The 24,165-nt window shown below is 47.1% G+C and overlaps 1 protein-coding gene across 29 annotated transcripts in view; it reads right to left on the bottom strand.

Moving 5' to 3' along the window:
- LOC140429166 (teneurin-3) overlaps positions 1 to 24,165 on the bottom strand; it is a 3,593,949-nt gene that overhangs the window by 58,427 nt on the left and 3,511,357 nt on the right. For 23 of the 29 annotated variants that reach the window (XM_072515817.1, XM_072515806.1, XM_072515810.1 and 20 more), the window contains 2 exons: positions 4,411 to 4,660; positions 2,762 to 2,782 (listed from right to left, as the gene is read on the bottom strand). In XM_072515817.1, the coding sequence (XP_072371918.1) occupies positions 2,762 to 2,782; positions 4,411 to 4,660 (271 nt within the window). The remainder of the gene's footprint in view (positions 1 to 2,761; positions 2,783 to 4,410; positions 4,661 to 24,165) is intronic. The other 6 variants (XM_072515811.1, XM_072515813.1, XM_072515815.1 and 3 more) reach the window with 1 other exon arrangement.

The following is a 24,165-nucleotide window of genomic DNA, read 5'->3' as shown; positions in this document are numbered from 1 at the left end:
AGCACGGACCCCCCCCAACCTCCACCCCGGCACGGACCCCCCCCCCCCCAACCTCCACCCCGGCACGGACCCCCTCCCCAACCTCCACCCCGGCACGGACCCCCTCCCCAACCTCCACCCCGGCACGGACCCCCTCCACAACCCCCAACCTCCACCCCGGCACGGACCCCCCCCAACCTCCACCCCGGCACGGACCCCCTCCACAACCCCCAACCTCCACCCCAGCACGGACCCCCCCCAACCTCCACCCCGGCACGGACCCCCTCCACAACCCCCAACCTCCACCCCAGCACGGACCCCCCCAACCTCCACCCCAGCACGGACCCCCCCCCAACCTCCTCCCCGGCACGGACCCCCTCCACAACCCCCAACCTCCACCCCAGCACGGACCCCCCCAACCTCCACCCCAGCACGGACCCCCCCAACCTCCACCCCAGCACGGACCCCCCCCCAACCTCCACCCCGGCACGGACCCCCTCCCCAACACCCAACCTCCACCCCAGCACGGACCCCCCCCAACCTCCACCCCGGCACGGACCCCCCCCCCCCAACCTCCACCCCGGCACGGACCCCCTCCCCAACCTCCACCCCGGCACGGACCCCCCCCAACCTCCACCCCGGCACGGACCCCCTCCACAACCCCCAACCTCCACCCCGGCACGGACCCCCTCCCGGCACTCCCCCGGAGCCCAGCCTACTCTAACCCCCACCCCCCCCCCCCCCCCACACACACACACAAGCCGAGACACACCTCTCCTCAGGCAATCAGTCTGCGGCCACGCCATTTCCTGCCCAGAGCCAACCCCCCAGGCCGTCACTCACCTCCTCGCTGGTCGGCGTGAGCCTGGAGCACCGGGTCACGCCGATGAAAAGGAGGTTTGATTCACGTCGACGTGAACGGTCATCACGTCGACGGGACTTCGGCCCATCCGGAAGGGAGAATATCGGCAGGCCGAAAATCGGCTGCCTTGCGCAGACCCGTGACATTCTCCGCGGCAGCGGCGCCATTAACGCCCCGCCGACTTTTCTCCCTTCGGAGACTTCGGCGGGGGCGGGATTCACGGCGGCCAACGGCCATTCTCCGACCCGGCGGGGGGTCGGAGAATGACGCCCCTCATCTCTGACGATCCAGCATTCCCTCAGTGCTGTACTGGAGTGTCAGCCCAGATTAAGTGTTCAAATCAATGGCAGGGATTTGGAGGACTGAGTGGGACCATTAAGCCAAGTTGACATTTAAAAGGTGATGTACAATGAATGCAAGAAACAAAATGATGGGAAACCATGCAGAGTGCCTCAGTCACATTCGTTAATCCGATTGCGCAGGAGGATAGGAAGAGGAAATGAAAGAATTAAGCTGTCTCGATAGTACAACATCTCCAACACCCAGGAATCAGGCTTCAACCCTCCTGACACGAAAGGTTGTAGAAATGATTTAATCGTTCTACTAGGTCCAAATTTAATAATGTTTTCTTTAATGCGGCAATAACCGTTCAGTAACTGGCTGGACTCCCCTGGGAAGGTACGTCTCAAAGCTGAGGGAGGTGAGGGAGGAAAGGAAAAAAGGTAACAGCTCAACAGACATCAAAGGGAGATGCCAAAGATAGTCAAAGCGGTGGTCTATAAAATAGAAAAACAGAGCATCATAAAACAAATAGTTTCTGATGCAGAAACATTCAAAATGCTGGAAGACTTGAAATTCTAAGCTGTACATGAAGGACTTCCATTGTGTGGAGAGACCAAAATTCTCTTTGGAAGAGGGAAGGTGAAAGGCGAGAATTAATAGAGGTGTTTGAAACCATGAAGGCCGTTGTCAAAGTAACTTGAGGAATAACTGCTTCCAGTAGTTGGAGAGTCAGTCACCAGAGAACACAGATTTGGGATCTTTGGTAAAAGAACCAGAGGTAAGATCAAGAGGATTTTTAAAAAATGGAGCGCATTGTTCAGCAATGCAATGCCTGAAAAGACAGACGGAGCAGGTTCGGTGGTTACATTTCAAAAGGAAATTAGACATAAACATGCAGGGGAAACGTTGAATTTCTCATAGGGTAAGTCAAGTTGGTTGATAATAGATAGCTTTTCTCAAGTTCTTGCCCCACAGAATTTAAAATGTTAATCTTAAATAGGCTGTTCCCGCTTCCTGTGTCTATACCAACTAAATCAATTCCAAGGGATTTTCCAGTCCCACGGGCTGGGGAATTCTCACGGACAAGACGGGAAAAGCCGCTCTCCAAGTTTTTCTGTCCCACCCGTGGCGATGCCCGCCACCGGGAGGACTGCAAACCCCCAGCACAAGAATCGGTTTCTGTTGAGGATTATTGGGCAATGGGCAAATAAGCATGATTCATGGAACACCTCTGTCAAAGAGCCAGCACAAATAAGGTGGGACAAATGGCCCCTTTCTATGCTGTACGATTCTGTACGTGAATGTAATAAAACAAACTCGAGTTTAATTCTTTAATATTTCTGGAAAGCAATCAGGTTCTGTTTCTGTGTTTTTAAGATTTTGAAGATGAAGATGTTGACTTACACTGGATGGCTCCTCAGTGGTACACCTACCCCCTAACCCCCCCCCCCCCCCCCAACACCTCTCATCAAGCCCTCAATAAAATATTGAAAGCAAAAGCATATCCAGCAGTCCTGTGGGCAAAGGTGGGACTCAGACATTATAAAGAAAGGACAGTTTATAAAGGAGGGAAAAGTTAATGATAACATAGAAGCTGATGTAAATGTAGTCAAGGACTTAACAATTCCCAAAACTTACCTATGTCTAAAATCTTTATTTCTTAGTACGTAGCAAGAAAGAAAAAGAGAAGAGAAGTGCGAATTAGCTGTGGAACATAAACAAGTGAGTCCAATTTGAATAAAGTGCATCTATATCAGTGTGTCAAAGCGGTTCAAACTGTTTATACTGTATTAGAAGGGGAGCCGTCACATCATTTTAATATCACGCGAACAGAACACGGTTTCCAGGCAAATCAGCTTTGCTTCACTACAAGTGCACGCTAATAGCAATCTGCAACACAGATTGACTTTGACGTGTTCGCCAATTCACTGACCAGACACTTGTTCATTTTATCCTTCATAACAAGGCAGATAGAATTTTTGAATGTGTAACTCCTTCATAGCAACAGCACTGCGTTAACGGTTGCCAGCATTGACCCACATGCAAGCAATGGTAACCTAGATTTCTGTCCGCACAGTGGAAGAGATTCTTATTGAGTCAATGAACTTTCACACCACCTAACATTCCAGGAATGCAAGCAGAAATGCAATTTAATGGGCAGTTGAACAAAGCTGTACAATAATTAGCGCATGGATTATTCAAGTTGTACAAATTAATTTAACCGCATTAGTTATATATTTGCAACTGTTGAGCTTTGGAAGTGGCATCAGTTCTTTAAGGAAACTGCATGCCCAATTGTGTTCGGATGAGTGCACTTCAGGAGTGTGTGCAAGGTTCCTCACTAGAAAGGGGACTTGAAGCTAATTATTGCATTTGGCAATGACTTTATGCTTTAAGTCAACTCTCTTCCTCTCTGCTGCAGTGAGCCATTGCATTCAAATATTTCTCTCAAATTAACAGACACAGGCAACACTAAAAAAGCAGCTTTAAACCAACCCAGATCCAATGTTGTAATAATAGCTTTGTTACTGCCATACTGCTGATTAAGGGGTAGCTAGTCTTTTACTTTCCTCCCCCCACTCCCCATAGAATGCCATATGTTAACCTTTAAGGGATTGAAATGTTTGACTATTCTATTTTTTTGTGTCTATCTGAACAAAATCAACACACGAGTTTGAACAAGGTGTCTGTCCACATTGATGTCGTGTTCCATGGGTGGGTGGTGTGGTGTTCTTTGTGTGGTTTAAATTCAGAACGGTTGGTGTAGTGTTCACAAAGACAACAAAATAGCTCAAACTTAAACAAAGCTATATATGTATTAACACTACTAATTTGGATTCGACACATACTCCTAAAGAACATACAGTTGATTATTAACATTTAAACTACACTCATCTACAGCTAATCTTAATACTGATATAAACTGTGATCTGCTCTCACTCACACTATTTGTACTTCTGACTCTCCCTAGCTAACTCTTGCACACACTCTCCCACAAGGCTTAATGGCTCATCACTGCCTTACATACGTATAACTGTAGCTCAATCTAGTGGTTAAGCTAGACACTTCATTAACCCTTGCAGTTCTTACAGTTATGATATTATCACAGGTGAGGCGAGAGGAGATGGGTTTGGCATTGCTGCAAAATTTGATCATTCAATTTGCACAGCCGCTTAGATTCTGTGTCCTAGTGGGAAAGTAATAGAGAGGGAGAGTTGGAAAGAAAAACATTTTCTATTGTGCGGAAGCTGTAGTACGCAGGACAGGTTTTGTTGCTCTGGACCTACCTTAGCTCTAGGATGCTCGTCACATTCCCGGAAGGGAAGATACGGCGGATGTAGTTGAAATCACCGACATATAAGCTGCCGTCGATGCCACACGCCAGAGCCACGGGCGCCAGGAGTTTGTTGCCATCCGACTGGCCATTGCAGCTCGGGCATGAGATGCTGCGTCTTCGCCCATTGCCCATGATGCTGTTGATCACAGCTGGCTGCTGAGAAATGAACTGATTTTCTCCATTTCCTTTGTACAGGATTCCTAATAGGAGGATGATAAGACTAACTTGATCACTGTCGCAAACAATAAGGCATTTTCCTTGATTGCAAAATCATCATCATAAATCATAAAGCACAATTTAAATTTCACATTAGGCCACACCAATCAAAACAATTGATTAAGACAGGTTGTGCCTCCAGCAATTCTGGAAAGAGAATACAAATTAAATCACTGTTGAATGTCAAGCCTACATCAATCTCTGAAGGTTAGAATCATTTGACATTCACCTGTTGTTTGATCAGCTGAAGTATAAACACAACGATTAGATCTTGGTCATGTCTATCAAGCATTCTGGATGAAGTCCGACTTGTTACTCAGGGGAAAAGAGGTTAGATGAAAACAATGTTTACCTGGTGACTGCTATTTCTTTTTTTTTCTTTATAAATTTAGCGTACCCAATTTATTTTTTTCCAATTAAGGGGCAATTTTGCGTGTTCAATCCACTTAGCTTGCTCATCTTTGGGTTGTAGGGGCGAAACCCACGCAAACACAGGGAGAATGTGCAAACTCCACACGGACAGTGACCCAGAGCCAGGATCGAACCTGGGACCTCAGCGCCGTGAGGCAACAGGGCTAACCCACTGCGCCACCGTGCTGCCCCCGATGACTGCTATTTCTAAACATTTATTTGGATAACTAGTTGTAGAACTAGTTATAAACAGTTTACCCATCTCTCCCCTTCCACTACGTCTTCCTCTACTTCACCTATTTACTTATTCTTCCCTTTAAAAATTCAGCCTCAACTTTTAAGGTTCTTTTCGGGGAGGTGTCAGATTTCGCCAAAATGTATGTGACATTAAAGAATGGAGTTCCCTTCTGTGAGTTCTACAAGAACAGTTTGGCAGGTTTTTCAACAAAAAAAAACGTCATCAAACCAATTTTTCACTGTTCAACGCCAAGGCCATGCTATGCTAGATAGCAGCGCCCTGGATACAGGTAGTCCTCTTGTTCCTCATCCTGCTGGTCAATCTTTAAGCAAAGGCTGAGGATGCCAATGGTGGCTGAGTCTGATCATGTCCTTGTTGGGCTGCAAGTACGGATTATTGGATGGCAACGAGAAGCAGGAGTAATGGTTGGTTCCTTTCTCCCCCGACTATAGATGGACGCACCACGGCCAGCTACGGTTCTCCCACATTGGCTCCAACTGAGATCTGCAGACTCAGCACAGACTGGGGATCAAACCTGTCCAACATCCTCGTGGCTGCACTATCCCCACAAGTTCAGGGCAACAGGGGATGGGCAAAAAGCCTCCAAGAACAGTGTTTAAAAAAAGCTGGTCTGCATCGCCCAGTATCATAGCACATTTATCCACTGCACCTTCGGAGCTGTTTTAACGTAACAGAATGCCTGGAATTATAAATAAACTATTTCAAAATGGCACTGATCTTTAATTTAATTTGATCAGATATCAAGCTAGCTAATGGAAATACAGGAGATAGTTTGTTGAAATACTTTGAAAGAGCCTGTTGAAACAAGTTCGCTGTTCATAATTAATTAATTATGTCTGTTTGGGCCAGTAATTGTCAGTATTCATTTCAGATCTTAATATTTGCGTCAATCCAGGGCTTCGACATTTCAGAAACAATTACAAAGCTCACGCTGCATTACACACCGAAAACGAGTTCATGGGTTTGATTAGAAATGAACAATTTATAGCAACAAGTTTCCATTTCCTGTACTGAATGTCTGTAACTGGGCAGGTGTAGGTGTGACGTACCACGCACAACACTGGACCACCAACATTCCAGGATTCAAATGAAACTGCTTCTTGAACATCAACACCTAGGTCAGGATGCGGAAGTGAATAACCAGCAATGTTGAAAGTGGGAGCTTTAAAAAAATTTTTTTTAGAGTACCCAATTCATTTTTTGCAATTAAGGGGTAATTTAGTGTGTTCAATCCACCTACCCGCACATCTTTGGGTTGTGGGGGCAAAACCCGCACAAACATGGGGAGAATGTGCAAATTCCACACGGACAGTGACCCAGAGCCGGGATTGAACCTGGGACCTCGGCGCCATGAGACTGCAGTGCTACCACTGCACCACCGTGCTGCCCTGAAAGTGGGAGCTTTTAACCAACCAGCATTGAAACATAAACAGTAATTTATGGGAAATATTTACTTGAAAATTCTTTTTCCAGCGTTTTGCTCTTTCTGAGTGCAAAGCCTTTTTGATGCAGTTCTGTATTTATTTATATGTAAAACATTAAAAATCCTTCTGCATTCAAAATGTTGGTTCATCTCCACTAGAGACTGGTGGCCTTTACGAATGAGTAGCGTGGAATCTTGCAGAGGCAACGGGGGTTTTGGCTGCCAGCTGGAAAGCTGGTGAGAGCCCCACCTCACCAGGAAGGCCCACTGCATCATGTTGCACTCGGGCGGTCAATAGGCCATTGGCAGGGTCTTTCCTGGGATCAAGGCCCATAAACCCCATCCATCCAGAGCTTCCAGCCATTCAGACGCTGGCAGCTCCACAAAACGCAAGTCCCACCAGTGAGATGAAGGCTGCCCCAGGTTCCATACCCACCCTAGGCCCACAATGAATGCTGGATTCCAGGGTGGAGGTAAGCACTGGTGAGTGGGAGGGTGTTGCCGGGGGTGGGGGAGGGGGAGAAGGGTGGGTCTCAGCAGCAGCCTCCCTTTCCAGATGCTGGACACTCAAGCAGGCACCAAGTGCCTTTGAATGAGGGACACATTGGGTTTGCTTGTCCCACTCCCCGCTTGGTGAGCCCCCTGCCCACTGTTGATGGGGTGAGGCCCTTAAGTGGACATCAATTTCTTGCAGCCAGCTCGTCGACGTTCCCTTCCTGCCGTGGACTCCTGGGGGAGGGGGAAGGTTCGGGATCCTCACCTGCCTGCCTGATTAAATGCGCCCGCCCCTCCCCGCAACCAAACTCGCCATGGGGAGGACACATGGTTCTTCCCATAGTCTCCTTAAACAGGTTGGAATGGTTGAGTGGCCCGAATTAGGAATAGCTGGGATGGAGTGCCACTGAGCATGTAGTCATGTAGGAAGCTGCGACCTGACCTGAATCAACCCCAAAGTGTTTCAACGAAAGCTGGGGAGGCTTCAGAGTTCAGTACGTTCACATCTATTAGCTTTCCTAGTGGGAAGCAGTTGAGGACCTGTCTCTTTCTTTCATGGGATTGGGGAGGAGAAGTTAATGGGAGGGAACATTTTCAGGCAAGGCGAGTGCTATCACGCAGAGTTGAAGCTGATTACTTTTATGGGCAAAGGTGGGAAGACGTGTGAACTGTTGTGGGCGGTGGGACACAAAATCTGAAGTTAGCACCTTGTTTTCATCTTCAAAGGAGAAGTTCAAAGTCAGAAATACTCTCCTCACACTGTTAAATAATTCATAGTGAACACGGTGTTTGCATCACTGGCCAGCTTGATATTAACGCTGTTATTATTTTATTCTGCAGACAGAACAAGGATTGCACACAGAGTACTACTGTACTGATGGTCCGTTTTAAATGTAGCAGACTCATGCAGCGATGGACAAACTGTATAAAACTAGAAAGGAGCACAGTTACATACCAGACTCTGTGCTCTATTGCAACCGATAAAATAAAGTGCGTTGTAGCCCTGAAGCCATAATTCTCCTGTGCAACTTTCAAATATTGAGAGCATCTATATTGTGCATCGGGACGTCACATGTGAGATGTTACATTCTGGTTACTCCTCAAAGTGGTACATTATCGTTGTAGATGCAAAAATATTTTTTTAAACTAAAAGAAGTTTCATGTCGTACTCCTGCTCCAAACCATATGGTCTTACCATCAAACTAGACTTAGAGGCTTTCTAGTGATGCATGTGGCTGACAAAAAAGCACATTGCTTAGGTTTGCTTTCATGGCTAGTTGTCCATGGAACAGGTCACTAGTCTGTCACCAGGGGCTATAGCTTGAGTGCCGCCACTCCACATCAAGCATGGCTGACCAGTAGTTTCATAAAATCATAAAATCCCTACAGTGCAGAAGGAGGCCACTCGGCCCATCGAGTCTGCACTGACCCTCCAAAAGCGCACCCCACCTAGGTTCACCCCCCCCCCCCCACTCTATCCCCGTAACCCCACCTATCCTTTTGGACACACTAAGGGACAAGTTAACATAGCCAATCCACCTTACCACACATCTTTGGACTGTCGGAGGAACCCGGATCCGCCACCTGGAGGAAACCCACACAGACACGGGGAGAACGTGCAAACTCCGCGCACCCAAGCTCGGAATTGAATTCGGGTCCGTGGGACGATGAGGCAGCACTTTCTCCTGCTTTTACCAACTGCCATAAGTGTGGTGGAAGGATTTTGTAGGGCGATCATCAATCTGCGTTATGAATGCACCTTCCATGGCCATCAGGCCCTGGGGTAGGACTCGAACCTAGAGCGTCTGGCTCAGAAGCAGAATGATGTCCAGTGAACCACAGGACGTCCCTTATCATTCACCAGGAACCCAAAATTAACAAACACCTGCCAATCTACAACTACAACTTCAATTGGCTTCAGCTTCCAGTTACCCAACTACAATTTATACATGGTGGCATTAGCAGGACCCAACACTGCCTTTGCAGCAGCATAAGGCACTGCAGATTATATGGACAAAAACACATTTCATGGCAGGGATTCTCCCCTACCCGGCGGGGCGGGGGAATCCGGCATAATGGAGTGGCGGGAACCACTCCGGCGTCGGGCCGCACCTTTAGGGGCCAAGCCCTCACCTTGAGGGGCTAGGCCCGCGCCGGAGTGATTTCCGCCCCGCCGGCTGGCGGGAAATTCCTTTGGCGCCACGCCAGCCGGCGCCGAAACGACTTCACCGGGCGACGCATGCGCGGGAACGTCAGCGGACACTCACTCATCCCCGCGCATGCGCAGTGGAGGGGGTCTCTTCCACCTCCGCCATAGTGGAGACCATGGCGAAGGCGGAAGAAAAAGAGTGCCCCCACGACACACGCCCACCCGCCGATCGGTGGGCCCCGATCGCGGGCCAGGCCACCTTGGGGGCAACCTGTGGGGCCAGATCGCCCCGCGCCCCCCCGCCCCAGGACCCCGGAGCCCGCCCGCGCCATCTGCCCCCGCCGTAAGGTAGGTGGTTCAATCCACGCCGGCTGGCGAGGGTTGAAAGCGGCGGGACTTCGGCCCATCGCAGGCCGAAGAATCGCCGAGGGGAGCCTGCCGACCGGCACGATTCCCACCCCTGGCTGATTCTCTGGTGGCAGAGAATTTGGGACACGGCGGGGGCGAGATTCACGCTAGCCCCCGGCGATTCTCCGACCCGGCGGGGGGGGTCGGAGAATCACGCCCCTTATATTTTTAGATTTACTGGGAGCAATGCCAGGGGAGGACCGCTGGTTAATTATATATGCAAACATAATAAGCACAACTCGGTGTTTAATTACATCAACATGACAGGTGAAGGGGCAATTCCTTCAGGGTTTCTTCCAACGTGATTGAATGGCGGAGCAGACACGACGGGCCGAATGGCCTAATTCTGCTCCTACCCCTTATGGTGGTGTAACCTCAGGCAGGAATCCTGTTGAAAGGCCCGATGCTGGTTTTAGGATCCCTTTTCCACACTGGTCAAAAGCTAAAGAGCTGCTTTTACATGTGGGCCCCTGGGTCAGTGACTTCAGCAGGGGAGAGGGGAGAAAACGGAAGGAGCAAAATCCATTATTGCGCCATCAACAGGAAAATTACACAAGGCCGTTGACTGTTTTACCGAATCATAATTCAAGTGTACATGAAATTGTCATGCTTCACTCACACCAGGCCGTTATAGATTAATCTATCCCACAGAACAGCTTTAAAAGGAGCTATAACAGCTTTAGTGTACATTTGCAACACCCAGCTGTGACAATTACTTTCCCCAAATAGCTGAGTTCTGTAATGTTCATCAAAGAACCCTTCCATGTCAGCAAGCTTTGTTATTATACCTGATGCACTCTCATTATGGTGAGAAACTGCTTATTCACAATTTTGCTCCATAAAATACAAAGGGAACAATGAACAATATTTTATCTTCATTAGAATATTTATCACCATTTTTCTGGGTGTCCGCACAAACACCTGTCGCTGTCGATATTCTGCTCCAGGATGAATCTCTCCAGCTTACGCAGCTTGTCGTAACGACTAATCACCGCGTTTATTCAATTAGACACAATTCACTCCAGAAAAGTTATTGCCTGTCAACGAACATCCCAGCATAATGCAAAGAATCGATTTGGCAGCACAATGCTTTCTTTTTGAGAATTGACTTGTCCAAATCTTTTTAATTGCTCCAAGCTGTATGTTCCCTAGATCATGATTCAATTAGCCCTTTGTTCCAACTGAACTATCTCTGATGTCGCAAAGTAAAAGCTTTCATTCGGGAAATTGGTAGCCTTGTAAAACAAATGCATTGACCATAGATCTTATCCTCAATAGCATGGAAAGAAATGGGTGACTTTTCCATGTTTTGTTCAATTCAGGCCATGTTAGATTCATCTATCCCATTGAGCAGTGTTAAAAGAAGCTACAACCACTTCAGGGTGTAATGGCAGAATCCAGCTTTGTCATCTGCTTTTCCCAAATACTTATATTCTTAACTGTTCATAATAATAATCTTTATTGTCACAAGTAGGCTTACATTAACACCGCAATGAAGTTACTGCGAAAATCCCCCAGTCGCCACACTCCGGCGCCTGTTCGGGCAGACTGAGGGAGAATTCAGAATGTCCAATTCAACGAACAAGTGCGACTTTCGGGACATGTGGGAGGAAACTAGAGCACCCGGAGGAAACCCACGCAGACACGGGGAGAACGTACAGACTCCGCACAGACAGTGGCCCAAGCGGGAAACAAATCTGGAACCCTGGCACTGTTAAGCAACAGTCCTAACCACTGTGCTGCTCATCCTAAACTGTTCAGAAGGTATTCATTGTGGACTGCAAAAGGCAGTCCAAATTTTCAAGGTCACGCTTTCTCTGGAGTTGGTAATCTGTCCTGATGAGACTTCGCTGTATCTGTCAGGAAGATCTCTGAGAACCTCATGTTACTCAGGGATACAATTGCATATGTACTGGACAGGGAGCAAGGGGTGGGCACTTCATTCATCAGCTTGGGCCAGGAGAAGGCCTTCTGACAGAAGGTTGCACACTTACATGATGTGCGCGCTCTCCAAAATGGAATTTGGAGATGGAATCCTCAATTGGATCCAACAGCTCTGCACAAATGTCAATAGCGCAGTTTCACTCAATGGGTGGGAAACAGAAAGCTTTCTGATCAAACCTGGAGTCAGGCAGGGCTGCCCTCTCTCCTCTTTCCTGTTCGTAGCATGCGCTAAAAACTGGAAGGAACGATAAGCTATGATTAAGCAAAAACTGGGCATGTGGGAGCGATGCTCCCTCTCCATTGCAGGTAAAAACCTGGACACCAGGTGTGAGGCACTCTCTCTGATTTGCTCGCTGTGCCGCAGTTTGGTCCATTCCTCACCCCTGTGCCGTGGCAGTCACTTGAGCCATCTTCCACTTTATCTGGTGGTTATAAATGGGCTGTGTTCACAGGGATTGGGTGTATAAACCTCTAGTTAAAGGGGAAAAGAAACATGCCCCATTTTCTCTCATCCTGATAGCTACCTTTGCCTGGGGCTGCATCAAGCTGTGCATAGATAATCGGTATGCAAACACCAAATGTCACCATGTGCTGAGGCACCAGCTCATCCAGTATCTCGAAGAATGGATCTGGCCATGTTGTTGGACCATGCCATATCACCTTTCCCTCGTGGAAAGGTTTATGCAGAAAAACACCTTTGACCAAAACTCCATGGACTGCACATGATGTCCCAGAGGTACTGCAGGAACAGAAGATAGCAGATCCCGGATGATTTCTTGAGCAGGCTGTCAGTAATTTGGTAGAATGACTCATCACCAGAATTTTTAAATCAGTGCCAAGATGTAGCTTGGCAGGTGATGAGAAAGACTCTCCCCATCAAATCCTTAACACATCCAGAATCTCACCCTCTCTTCCCATTGCCCTTGAGTTGACTGTGGCGGGGGATGAGACCACTGTTCACTCCTTCTGGAACATGCCTTTGCAAAGCAGGTCTGGAGAGAGATTCAGTGGTTATTGTTGAGGTTTATCCCAAGCAGATCCGTGATGCAGGACTCTGTGCTCTATGGGCTGTTTCCAGGGATGGACACCGAGGCAAACATCAACTGTAGCTGGAGGATCATCAACTCGGTGAAAGACGCTCTTTTGTCTGTCTGAAACCTGCTCGTCTTCCAATTAAAAGAGCTGTCCTCAACTGAATGTTGTCAGCTGGCATATTCCAAGGCTATGAGCTGAGAGGTGCACTGAAGCTTGAGGAAGCCACCGCAGAGGCCTCATGTGGATGTGTCGTTGTCTAAGACCTTTGAGCCATGCTATACCAAGGGGCAGGAATATGTGTTAAACCCCTTGGGCTGAATGACTCATATTTGCTGTATTTTGTGAATATCAAGGGTATTGAAATTAAATTGAGGCATCTTGGAGAGGAACGTGCTATATGGAGAAAATATGAATTCTATTGCCCTCTCTGTAGGTTTTCAATGTGAAATGTTTCTTGCCCTCAGACTGCATGCCTGACATGGAATGTATATTGTAAGTATTAACAGTATTATAATTGTAAAGAGACATTTGGAAATGGAGCATACTACATGGAGACAATTTGGTTTTATTGCTCTGTAACTTTCTTTGCATTATTTTTAAATGTACCTTTACTGATTTTTTTGAATAAAGTATATTTGTGGGGTAAAAATATTAAGGGCCAGGGCCATGAGCTAAGGGATCACCAAAGCTTGAGGCAGTTGCCACAGAGGTGAAAAAGGTAAGGCCTGTTTCTAAAGTCCTCCTATCACAGTCCACTGAGGGGTAGGAAATTGTGTAAAACCCCCTTGGGCTGCATGCTTGACATAAAATGAATATTGTAAGTATACACTGCAATTGTAAGTGAGGTGAGGAATATCAGAGTGTCACATACTGTATTGAAAGAAACTGGTTTGCTTTGCATTTCATACAAAGTCAACTTTCCAGTGGCGACATGTATAAGAGCAGCGCACACAAGGTGGCTCCCACTAGAGAACTTCAGCTGAATTCTCCGTCGGTGGGATGCTCCAGTCCACTGGTCGAATACCCACGCCTGCGAGTTTTCCGACGGCGTGGGGTGGCTACAATGGGAAATCCGATTGGCCGGCTGTGGGAACTGAGAATCACACTGCCGGCGGGGCCGTGCCGCGCAGGAAAACGCAACTGGCCGCCCGGAAAATTCTGCCCCTTTTATTTAAGCCCTTTCCACCTGATTTTTGGAGAAGAATTGGGCTGGGGTTTGGGTAGATCGATGGGTTAGGATTCCCACATCAAAGGGCTGCCCAATAAATACAAGACTAGGCAGCAGAGAAATAAGGAAACATCTTTGAACTCTGAAGCCTCGACGGCCCAGTCGGTGAGGAACATGGCGGAGGTTCCTGCAGCATCGGTGGCCACTCCACGAACAGCTGAGATGCTGACAGGCATCCTAGCGGGAGAACTACAGAAATTACCTGCAGGAGGTCTCGGAGGATCATGGAAGAGCGATTGAGGGGGTGATGTCCTCTTTTCGAACAGCCTTGGGAAACGTGGATGAAGTGGTAAAGGCGCAGGGCATGGAGCTGAAAGAGCTGGAAGTGGCTCTTTCAAGGCAAAGTGACCAGATCACCTCTCTGGAAGTGAGGATGGCACGGGTGGCCAGCGTCAACAAGGCATTGAGAGTCAAGGTGGACGATTTGGAAAATCGCTCCAGTAGACAGAACTTGACGGTGGTTGGGTTGCTGGAGAGCTTGGAGGTTCCGAGTCTGACAAAGTTTATGTCGATGTTTTGGTAGAGGGTGGGTGAGGGGGAAATGGTGTCCCCCCCTGAGTTGGATCCCATCCACAGGTCGTTGAGGGAGAAACCCCATCCTGGTGAGCCATCGCGTTCCCAAGACAAAGAAAGCGTTCTGCGGTGGGCAAAAGATCATTGGAACTCCAGGTGGGAGGGCCACGTTGTGAGGATCTATCTAGATGTTGAGGCGGAGCAGGCCAAGAGACGTGCAGCATTCTACAAGGCCAAGATTGCGCTGTATCGGAGCAATGATTTACTCTGCATGCCTCCGAGCGACTTAGCAATTGAAAGATTACTACTTTGAAACTCCGGAGGAGGCTGAGGCATTAGTGCAGAAACATGGACTGGGATAACTGTGAATTATATTGGTTGGGAGTATATGTCTGGGGTGGGAGTGGGAGTTTTGGGATTTTGGTGGAGTGTTTTGGGGCGTATTGGAGCTTTGTACTTGGATTTTTACTGTGGGTTTTGTGGGGTGGGTGTTGTTGTTATTCATGGAGCTTTCTTTTTTTTCCTGGAACGGTTAAAGTTGGATGTGGGCCTGGAGCTGGTTGGCGTTATGGGTTTTTGTTGCTATGCCTTTTTGCTCTGTGTGGAGGCCATCCTACTAGCTAAATAGCTAAGTAGTTAGTTAATGGGAGCGGAGGGATGGGTATCTGCAACTCATACTGTGGGGGGCGGGGGGCGGGTTTAGCATAAGCTTAGGTGTTTTGTTTTTGTTTTTGTTGGGGTTTGGGAGGGTGGGGGAGGATGGGAGCCTTTGTTTGCCTTGTTGTTTACTGGGTTATTTGGGTGTGGCATTGATGGGAGGCAGGGGAGGGGTAGTTCTCTGATGCTGGCTGTAAACATTTCTTTGTTCTGCCTTGATGGGGAATTTGGTGGCCATCTTGGACGGGTCTAGTGTTGGCTCTCTTTGAGTAGCTGCTGGACTGCCCCACAGAGTTGGTGGTGCTGGTGGTGGGGGGATTAGAGGTCCTACAAGCTGAATTTAGGGAGCTAGGAGTTAAACTAAAAAATAGGACCTCAAAGGTAGTAATCTCAGGATTGCTACCAATGCCACGAGCTAGTCAGAGGAGGAATGTCAGGATAGAGAGGATGAATGCGTGGCTCGAGAGATGGTGCAAGAGGGAGGGATTCAAATTCCTGGGACATTGGAACCGGTTCTGGGGGAGGTGGGACCAGTGCAAACCGGACGGTCTGCACCTGGGCAGGACTGGAACCGATGTCCTAGGGGGGGTGTTTGCTAGAGCTGTTGGGGAGAGTTTAAACTAATGTGGCAGGGGGATGGGAACCGATGCAGGAAGTTGGAAGGTAGTAAAACAGGGACAGAAATAAAAGGCAGTAAGGGGGAAAGTGTAAGGCAGAGAAGCCATAGTCAAAAATCAAAAAGGGCGCCAGTACAAGGTACAGTGACTGAGGGGAGCTCAGTGAATAGGACCAGGAAGACGAAAAGAAATAAAACGGGAAGTGAAAACATTAATGGTCAGCGACGCGGCAGGTTGCTACATCAAGATATGGGTTCAACGACAAGGAAAATTAGGAGAAAGGTTAAGAGGAAATATAACTTAGGAGAGGTTACTCATCGAGGTGTTAAGATTCAGAATAGAGGTAAAAAAGCCAACATAAGTGTACTTTACCTGAATGCTCGTAGTATTCGGAATAAGGTAAATGAGTTGATGGCGCAAATCATCGTGAATGACTATGATTTAGTGGCCATTACTGAAACATGGTTAAAGGATGGTCACGACTGGGAGTTAAATATCCGAGGGTATCAAACTTTTCGGAAGGACAGAGTGGATGGTAAGGGAGGTGGTGTAGCTCTGTTATTTAAGGATGACATCCGGGCAACAGTAAGGGATGACATCGGTGCTATGGAGGATAAGGTTGAATCCATTTGAGTGGAAATCAGGAATAGTAAGGCGAAAAAGTCACTGATAGGAGTAATCTATAGGCCACCAAATAGTAACATTATGGTGGGGCAGGCAATAAACAAAGAAATAACTGATGCATGTAGAAATGGTACAGCAGTTATCATGGGGGATTTTAATCTACATGTCGATTGGTTTAACCAGGTCGGTCAAGGCAGCCTTGAGGAGAAGTTTATAGAATGTATCCGCGATAGTTTCCTAGAACAGTATGTAATGGATCCTACAAGGGAACAAGCGGTCCTAGAACTGGTCCTGTGTAATGAGACAGGATTGATTCAGGATCTCATAGTTAGGGATCCTCTCGGAAGGAGCGATCACAATATGGTGGAATTTAAAATACAGATGGAGGGTGAGAAGGTAAAATCAAGCACTAGTGTTTTGTGCTTAAACAAAGGAGATTATAATGGGATGGGAGAAGAACTAGCTAAGGTAGACTGGGAGCAAAGACTTTATGGTGAAACAGTTGAGGAACAGTGGAGAACCTTCCAAGTGATTTTTCACAGTGCTCAGCAAAGGTTTATACCAACAAAAAGGAAGGATGGTAAAAAGAGGGAAAATCAACCGTGGATATCTAAGGAAATAAGGGAGAGTATTAAATTGAAGAAAAAACCATACAAAGTAGCAAAGATCAGTGGGAGACTAGAGGACTGGGAAATCTTTAGGGGGCAACAGAAAGCTACTAATAAAGCTATAAAGAGTAAGATAGATTATGAGAGCAAACTTGCTCAGAATATAAAAACAGATAGTAAAAGTTTCTACAAATACATAAAACAAAAAAGAGTGGCGAAGGTAAATATTGGTCCTTTAGAGGATGAGAAGGGAGATTTAATAATGGGAGATGAGGAAATGGCTGAGGAACTGAACAGGTTTTTTGGGTCGGTCTTCACAGTGGAAGACACAAATAACATGCCAGTGACTGATGGAAATGAGGCTATGACAGGTGAGGACCTTGAGAGGATTGTTATCACCAAGGAGGTAGTGATGGGCAAGCTAATGGGGCTAAAGGTAGACAAGTCTCCTGGCCCTGATGGAATGCAGCTCAGAGTGCTAAAAGAGATGGCTAGGGAAATTGCAAATGCACTAGTGATAATTTACCAAAATTCACTAGACTCTGGGGTGGTCCCGGCGGATTGGAAATTAGCAAACGTGACACCACTGTTTAAAAAATGAGGTAGGCAGAAAGCGGGTAATTATAGGCCAGTGAGCTTAACTTCGGTAGTAGGGAAGATGCTGGAATCTATCATCAAGGAAGAAATAGCGAGGCATCTGGATGGAAATTGTCCCATTGGGCAGACGCAGCATGGGTTCATAAAGGGCAGGTCATGCCTAACTAATTTAGTGGAATTTTTTGAGGACATTAAAAGTGCGGTAGATAACGGGGAGCCAATGGATGTGGTATATCTGGATTTCCAGAAAGCCTTTGACAAGGTGCCACACAAAACGTTGCTGCATAAGATAAAGATGCATGGCATTAAGGGGAAAGTAGTAGCATGGATAGAGGATTGGTTAATTAATAGAAAGCAAAGAGTGGGGATTAATGGGTGTTTCTCTGGTCCCTCAGGGATCAGTGTTGGGGGCCCACAACTGTTCACAATTTACATAGATGATTTGGAATTGGGGACCAAGGGCAATGTGTCCAAGTTTGCAGACGACACTAAGATAAGTGGTAAAGCAAAAAGTGCAGAGGATACTGGAAGTCTGCAGAGGGATTTGGATAGGCTAAGTGAATGGGCTAGGGTCTGGTAGATGGAATACAATGTTGACAAATGTGAGGTTGTCCATTTTGGTAGGAATAACAGCAAAAGGGATTATTATTTAAATGATAAAATATTAAAACATGCTGCTGTGCAGAGAGACTTGGGTGTGCTAGTGCATGAGTCGCAAAATGTTGGTTTACAGGTGCAACAGGTGATTAAGAAGGCAAATGGAATTTTGTCCTTCATTGCTAGAGGGATGGAGTTTAAGACTAGGGAGGTTCTGCTGCTATTGTATAAGGTGTTAGTGAGGCCACACCTGGAGTATTGTGTTCAGTTTTGGTCTCCTTACTTGAGAAAGGACGTACTGGCACTGGAGGGTGTGTAGAGGAGATTTACTAGGTTAATCCCAGAGTTGAAGGGGTTGGATTACGAGGAGAGGTTGAGTAGACTGGGACTGTACTCGTTGGAATTTAGAAGGATGAGGGGGGATCTGATAGAAACATATAAGATTATGAAGGGAATAGGCAGGATAGATGCGGGCAGGTTGTTTCCATTGGCGGGTGAAAGCGGAACTAGGGGGCATAGCCTCAAAATAAGGGGAAGTAGATTTAGGACTGAGTTTAGGAGAAACTTCTTCACCCAAAGGGTTGTGAATCTATGGAATTCCTTGCCCAGTGAAGCAGTAGAGGCTCCTTCATTAAATGTTTTTAAGGTAAAGATAGATAGTTTTTTGAAGAATAAAGGGATTAAGGGTTATGGTGTTCGGGCTGGAAAGTGGAGCTGAGTCCACAAAAGATCAGCCATGATCTCATTGAATGGTGGAGCAGGCTCGAGGGGCCAAATGGCCTACTCCTGCTCCTAGTTCTTATGACTCATCATTTGGTTGGTCACGTTAAATATGAGGGCTTAACTGACCGGCAAAAGGTCCTTGCAAAGTGGACCGTAGGTGTTTGAAGGTTGATGTGTCGCCTTTGCAGGAGACCCATTTGAGGATTAAAGATCAGATAAGGTTACGGAACGGCTGAGCGGGGCAAGTATTTCATTTGGGATTTGACCCGGGAGCTGCGATTTTGATTAATAAGAAAGTAACTTTTCTGGCACCGAAGATTCTGATAGATACGAATGGAAGGTGTGTAATGATCAGTGGGTCATTGGCGGGAACCCTGGTGGTCTTAGTCAACGTATATGCACCAAAGTGGGATGATACATATTTTCTCAACAAGTTGCAGGCTTCTGTGCCCGATCTGGACTCGCACCAGCTAATCCTGGGTGGGGACTTTAACTGTGCACTAGACCCTCAGCTGGATAGATCGAGGCCTCAGTCTTTTGAGTCCTTCTGGGTTGGCAAAGACACTCTTTGCCTTTATGGTGCAAATAGAGGAGGGGCACACCCGTGGAGATTCTTCTCATCCAAATGAGAAGGATATTTCTTTTTTCTCTCAGGTACATAAGGTCTGCTCTCGGATCGACATCTTTGTGGTGGGTAGATCTTTGCTACCGGGAGCGTTGGGATGAGATATTCGGCAATAGTGATTTTGGATCATGTGGATTTGGTGATGGGGCTGGGGCCCGTGCAACCTTGGAGGATGGAAAGGATATTGTTGGCGTGATTTGAATAGGAGTGAGGAGGTAGTTTACCAGTACAAGGGTCTGGTTTAGCACACTGGGCTAAATCGCTGGCTTTGAAAGCAGACCAAGGCAGCATGGTTCAATTCCCGTACCAGCCTCCCCGAACAGGCGCCGGAATGTGGCGACTAGGGGCTTTTCACAGTAACTTCATTTGAAGCCTACTTGTGACAATAAGTGATTTACATTTCATTTTCAGAGTCCAAGTGGGGGCGGATGGAGAGGAGTGCCTGTACAGGCACTCGTTTTCCCTGCAAAGTGGACTTCAAATCCGGTGGCTGTGGCCACTCGAGTACGGAGACAGTTCAGGCAGCATTTCAAGCTGGGTGCAATGTTGTTGTTAGCCCCATTCTGCGGTAACCACCATTTTGTTCCAGTGGCCTTGGACTGGGGCCATGGGGGGGGGGGGGGGGGGGGGAGGGGTTGGAGCGGTTCGGGGACATGTTTATAGTTCGTGGGTTTTGAGGAGTGGTTGGGCAAGTTCCAGCTCCCAAGAACTAATCTGTTTAGGTATTATCAGGTCGGTAACATTTTGCGTAAGGAGATTCCTCGTGTTGATGGGTCGGGGTTCATTTGACGGTTGAGTTGGGGGAAGGGAAGATATTGGATATTTATAGTAGGCTAGCGTCAGTGGAGCAAGCTCCATTGTATGAGTTTAATGGGAGAGGGAGCTGGGTCAGGGTTTTGAGGAGCAGTGTGGAGTGAAGCTCTATGTAGAGTCAACTCCACCTCCTCATGCGCTAGGCTCAGTTTGATTCCGTTCAAGGTGGTGCATAGGGCACATCTGACCAGGGCATGGATGAGTAGGTTTTTTTCCAGAGGTAGGGTATATTTGCGAGCTTTGTTCACGGGGTCCAGTGAATGACACACATATGTTATGGCCTTGCGCTAAACTGGTGTGCTTATGGGTCTCCTTCTTCAGCACGTCAGGAGTTCTTGGGATTGAGGTGGAGCCTTTACCTTCGGTGGCTATCTTTGTGGTCTCGGGTTTGCCCTGGAGCTGCGGACTGGGGCGAAGGCGGATGCTCGCCTCGCTGCTAGTCCGAAAAGACCCCTGTTTGGGTGGAGGACTCCGGTTCCTCCCAATGCTTTGTCCGCTGGAGTTTTTGGACTTAGAAAAGGTCAAGTGTATCACGAGGGGTTCGGCAGGAGGATTCTATGCGAGGTGGCAGCCTTTCATTTCCTGCTTCAGGGAGCTGGTCACCGTCAGATGTTAGGGGAGGCAGTGTGGTGGGGGGCGGTGGGAGTGGTTCAGGATTTGCTTTGGCATTTGTCTTGGTTGTTTTTCTTTGTGGGTGAGAGGGGAGTGGTTGAGTATAGAATTGTAATTGTTCTAGTTGTGTAATATGGTTTTTACGGTGTTATATTGAAAACATTTTCTTCATAAAAATATTTTTATAAAAAACTTCGAACATCTTAATTAAAGTACTTCTATAACTTTTACATATAAAGAATATTTTTCAGAGGACATATTGTTGTTTAGAAATATGAATTGCAATTTCCCTTTGTTTGCTGTCCAGCTTTCTCCTCTCCGCTCTTGGGGACTTCATAGAATTATACTCATAGAATCCCTCTCGTGCAGAAGGAGGCCATTTGACCCATCGAGTCTGCACCTGCCCTTGAAAAGGGCACCCTACTAAAGCCCACGCCTCCACCCTCTCCCCATAATCCAGTAACCCTAGCTAACCTTTTGTACACTAATAGCCAATTTAGCCTGGCCAATCCACCTAACCTTCATATTTTTGGACTGTGGGAGGAAACCAGAGCACCCGGAGGAAACCACGCCGACACAGGGAGAAAGTGCAAACTCCACACAGACAGCCACCTGAGGCTGGAATTGAACCTGGAGCTGTGAGTCAGCAATGCTAACCCCTGTGCCGCTGTGCTGAGAGGCTGGGTTTCGTCCTTTTCCCATCTTCGCTTCTGGCGGTGCACAGGTCCAAGTGACCAACTTGAGAACCGAGCTGTGTTTCCAGCTAATTTAAGCATTCTTGGTGAGGGCTGAGTATGAAACAACAATTTAGCGTGGGGTTGTCATCTTTCATGATATTTGCCCACTTGGCGAAAGAGGAATTTGAGATTAATTTCTAGTAAGATGTTGCCAAAATTAGGTCCACCCACTCTGGGAAGGGGGCTATTGTAAGAGGTGCTCTGGCTACGATCAGAAAATCAAGTATCCTACTCAACTGGACAGGAGATATTGAGGCAAATATTGAGCAAAAGTTTGAATTGTTCACTCATCTTCAATTAAAAAAAAAAAAATTTAGAGTACCCAATTCATTTTTTCCAATTAAGAGGCAATTTAGCAGGGCCTATCAACTAACCTGCACATCTTTGGGTTGTGGGGGTGGAATCCACGCAAACACGGGGAGAATGTGCAAACTCCACACGGACAGTGGCCGAGGGCCGGGATGGAACCTGGGACGTCGGCGTTGTGAGGCAGCAGTGCTAACCACTGCGCCACCGTGCTGCCCGTCACTCATCTTCAATCTTAGCATGTTGTCCTTCAGAGAATATTGCCCTTGGCCTTGGCTTCACAGCTGCCATTCTGTTCTGTGCAATATTTGACCACTTCAATCTATATCCGTCCCGTTACTTACCAGCCATGCTTCCATTCCGATAATTTGATCCAATTACTTTATAAAGTTAATTGTCTCAGCTTCATATGATTTTGCTGGGAATTTGTCCTAAATATCAAAGACTCTGTAGGGGAATGACAACTTTCTTCTGACCTCCAGTCTGACTTGAGCGATGCTAATTTGAAATCTGAGCTATCTGGTTTTGCTCTTTGCAATCCAAGGCTAAAGAATCCGCTTAACTCTACATCAACCTACACCACAACCCCAAAACAATCCAAAAGAAATTCCGCGGTCACCCTTCTCACTGTTTGTGGGAACTCGTGCATAAATTGGTTGCCGCAACTCCTTCCATAACAAGAGAAACACAACACCGCCCACCCCCCCCCACATCTCCATCAATGGCTCCAAAGTGGAAATGGTCGATAGCTTTAGTTCTGGGGGTCAACATCACCAACAGTCTGTCCTGGTCCACTCACGTTGATGCAACAGTCAAGAAAGTCCAATAACGTCTCTACTTACTACGGAAGCTACAAAATTTTGGCATGTCTGCATCGACTCTCACATACTTTTACAGATGTGCCGTAGAGAGCATTCTATCCAGCTGCATCACAGCTTGGTATGGCAACTGCTCTGCCCAAGATCACAAGAAACTGCAGCGTGGTGAACTCAGCCCAACGCATCACACAAGCTTGCCACCCTCCCATTGATTCTGTCTGCACCTCCTGCTGCCTCAGGAAGGCAGACAGCATTGTCAGAGACCCCTCACACCCAGGCTTTACCCTCTTCCAGATCCTTCCATCAGGCAGAAGAAACAGAAATCTGAAGACCCACACATCCAGACAGAGGAACAGCTTCTTCCCCACAACTACTAGACTCCTCAACGACTCCCCCTCAGGCTGATCTGTTCCCTATAAGAACATTATTCATGATGCCCTATGCTGCTCTTGCTCATGTATTTGCTTTGTTTGGCCCTTGTTCCGCACTGTAACCGATCACTATTTATTGGTGTACCATTTGCCAATGTACTCTGTCGATTATTCTTTTGTCTACTATGTATGTACTGTATACGTTCCCTTGGCCGCAGAAAAATACTTTTCACTGTACTTCGGTTCATGTGACAATAAACATCAATCAATCAACACTTAACTGCATTTCAACAAGGCAATTTATTGACTGGAGGCTCTTTGTAAATTCTGACGACATGATAAGGCACCATTTAAATGCAAGCTCTTGCTTTCTTTGTGTTTAAAGAAAGTTGAGTTACATCTCACTTAAAACTTTTCAAGACTGCCACCCATGAGGGTCAGACATGGATTCAAAGGGGATGCATTCAATAAAGCTATAAAAAAAACACAAGAACTGCCATGGATTATCTGGAACAGTTCTTGGGATATCATCATCTTCAAGTTCCTCTCCATTCTGACTTGGGCATGTACATCAGTTCCTTTATCATGACCGCTTAAAAGCCCTGGAAGTTTTTACTTAATGGGACAATGAGAATGCCATCACCAAAATATATCGCAGTGGTTCAAGATGGAGGCCCACCATCACCATTGGCACTTCTGGCCACATCTCAAGAAAAAAGATAACAGATAAAATGTTGACTAATACAAGTATGTTCCTGGCATTGTGGGCAAAATTGCTGCCTCAATTAAAGGCAGCAAAAATAAAACCTGATCAATCGGTATCTTTGCTGTTCGTGGAAATTTCCGACAGTATTCCCACATTTTCCTACAAAAGAGTCAAGAGTTGTTCCAAAGGAATTCAGCATGAAGGACAATTTGA

Source organism: Scyliorhinus torazame, chromosome 9, assembly GCF_047496885.1.
Source record: "Scyliorhinus torazame isolate Kashiwa2021f chromosome 9, sScyTor2.1, whole genome shotgun sequence".
NCBI classification, from domain to species: Eukaryota; Metazoa; Chordata; class Chondrichthyes; order Carcharhiniformes; family Scyliorhinidae; genus Scyliorhinus; species Scyliorhinus torazame.
Note: the sequence above shows the minus strand (reverse complement) of the source record. Positions and strands in the feature narration are given on the sequence as shown.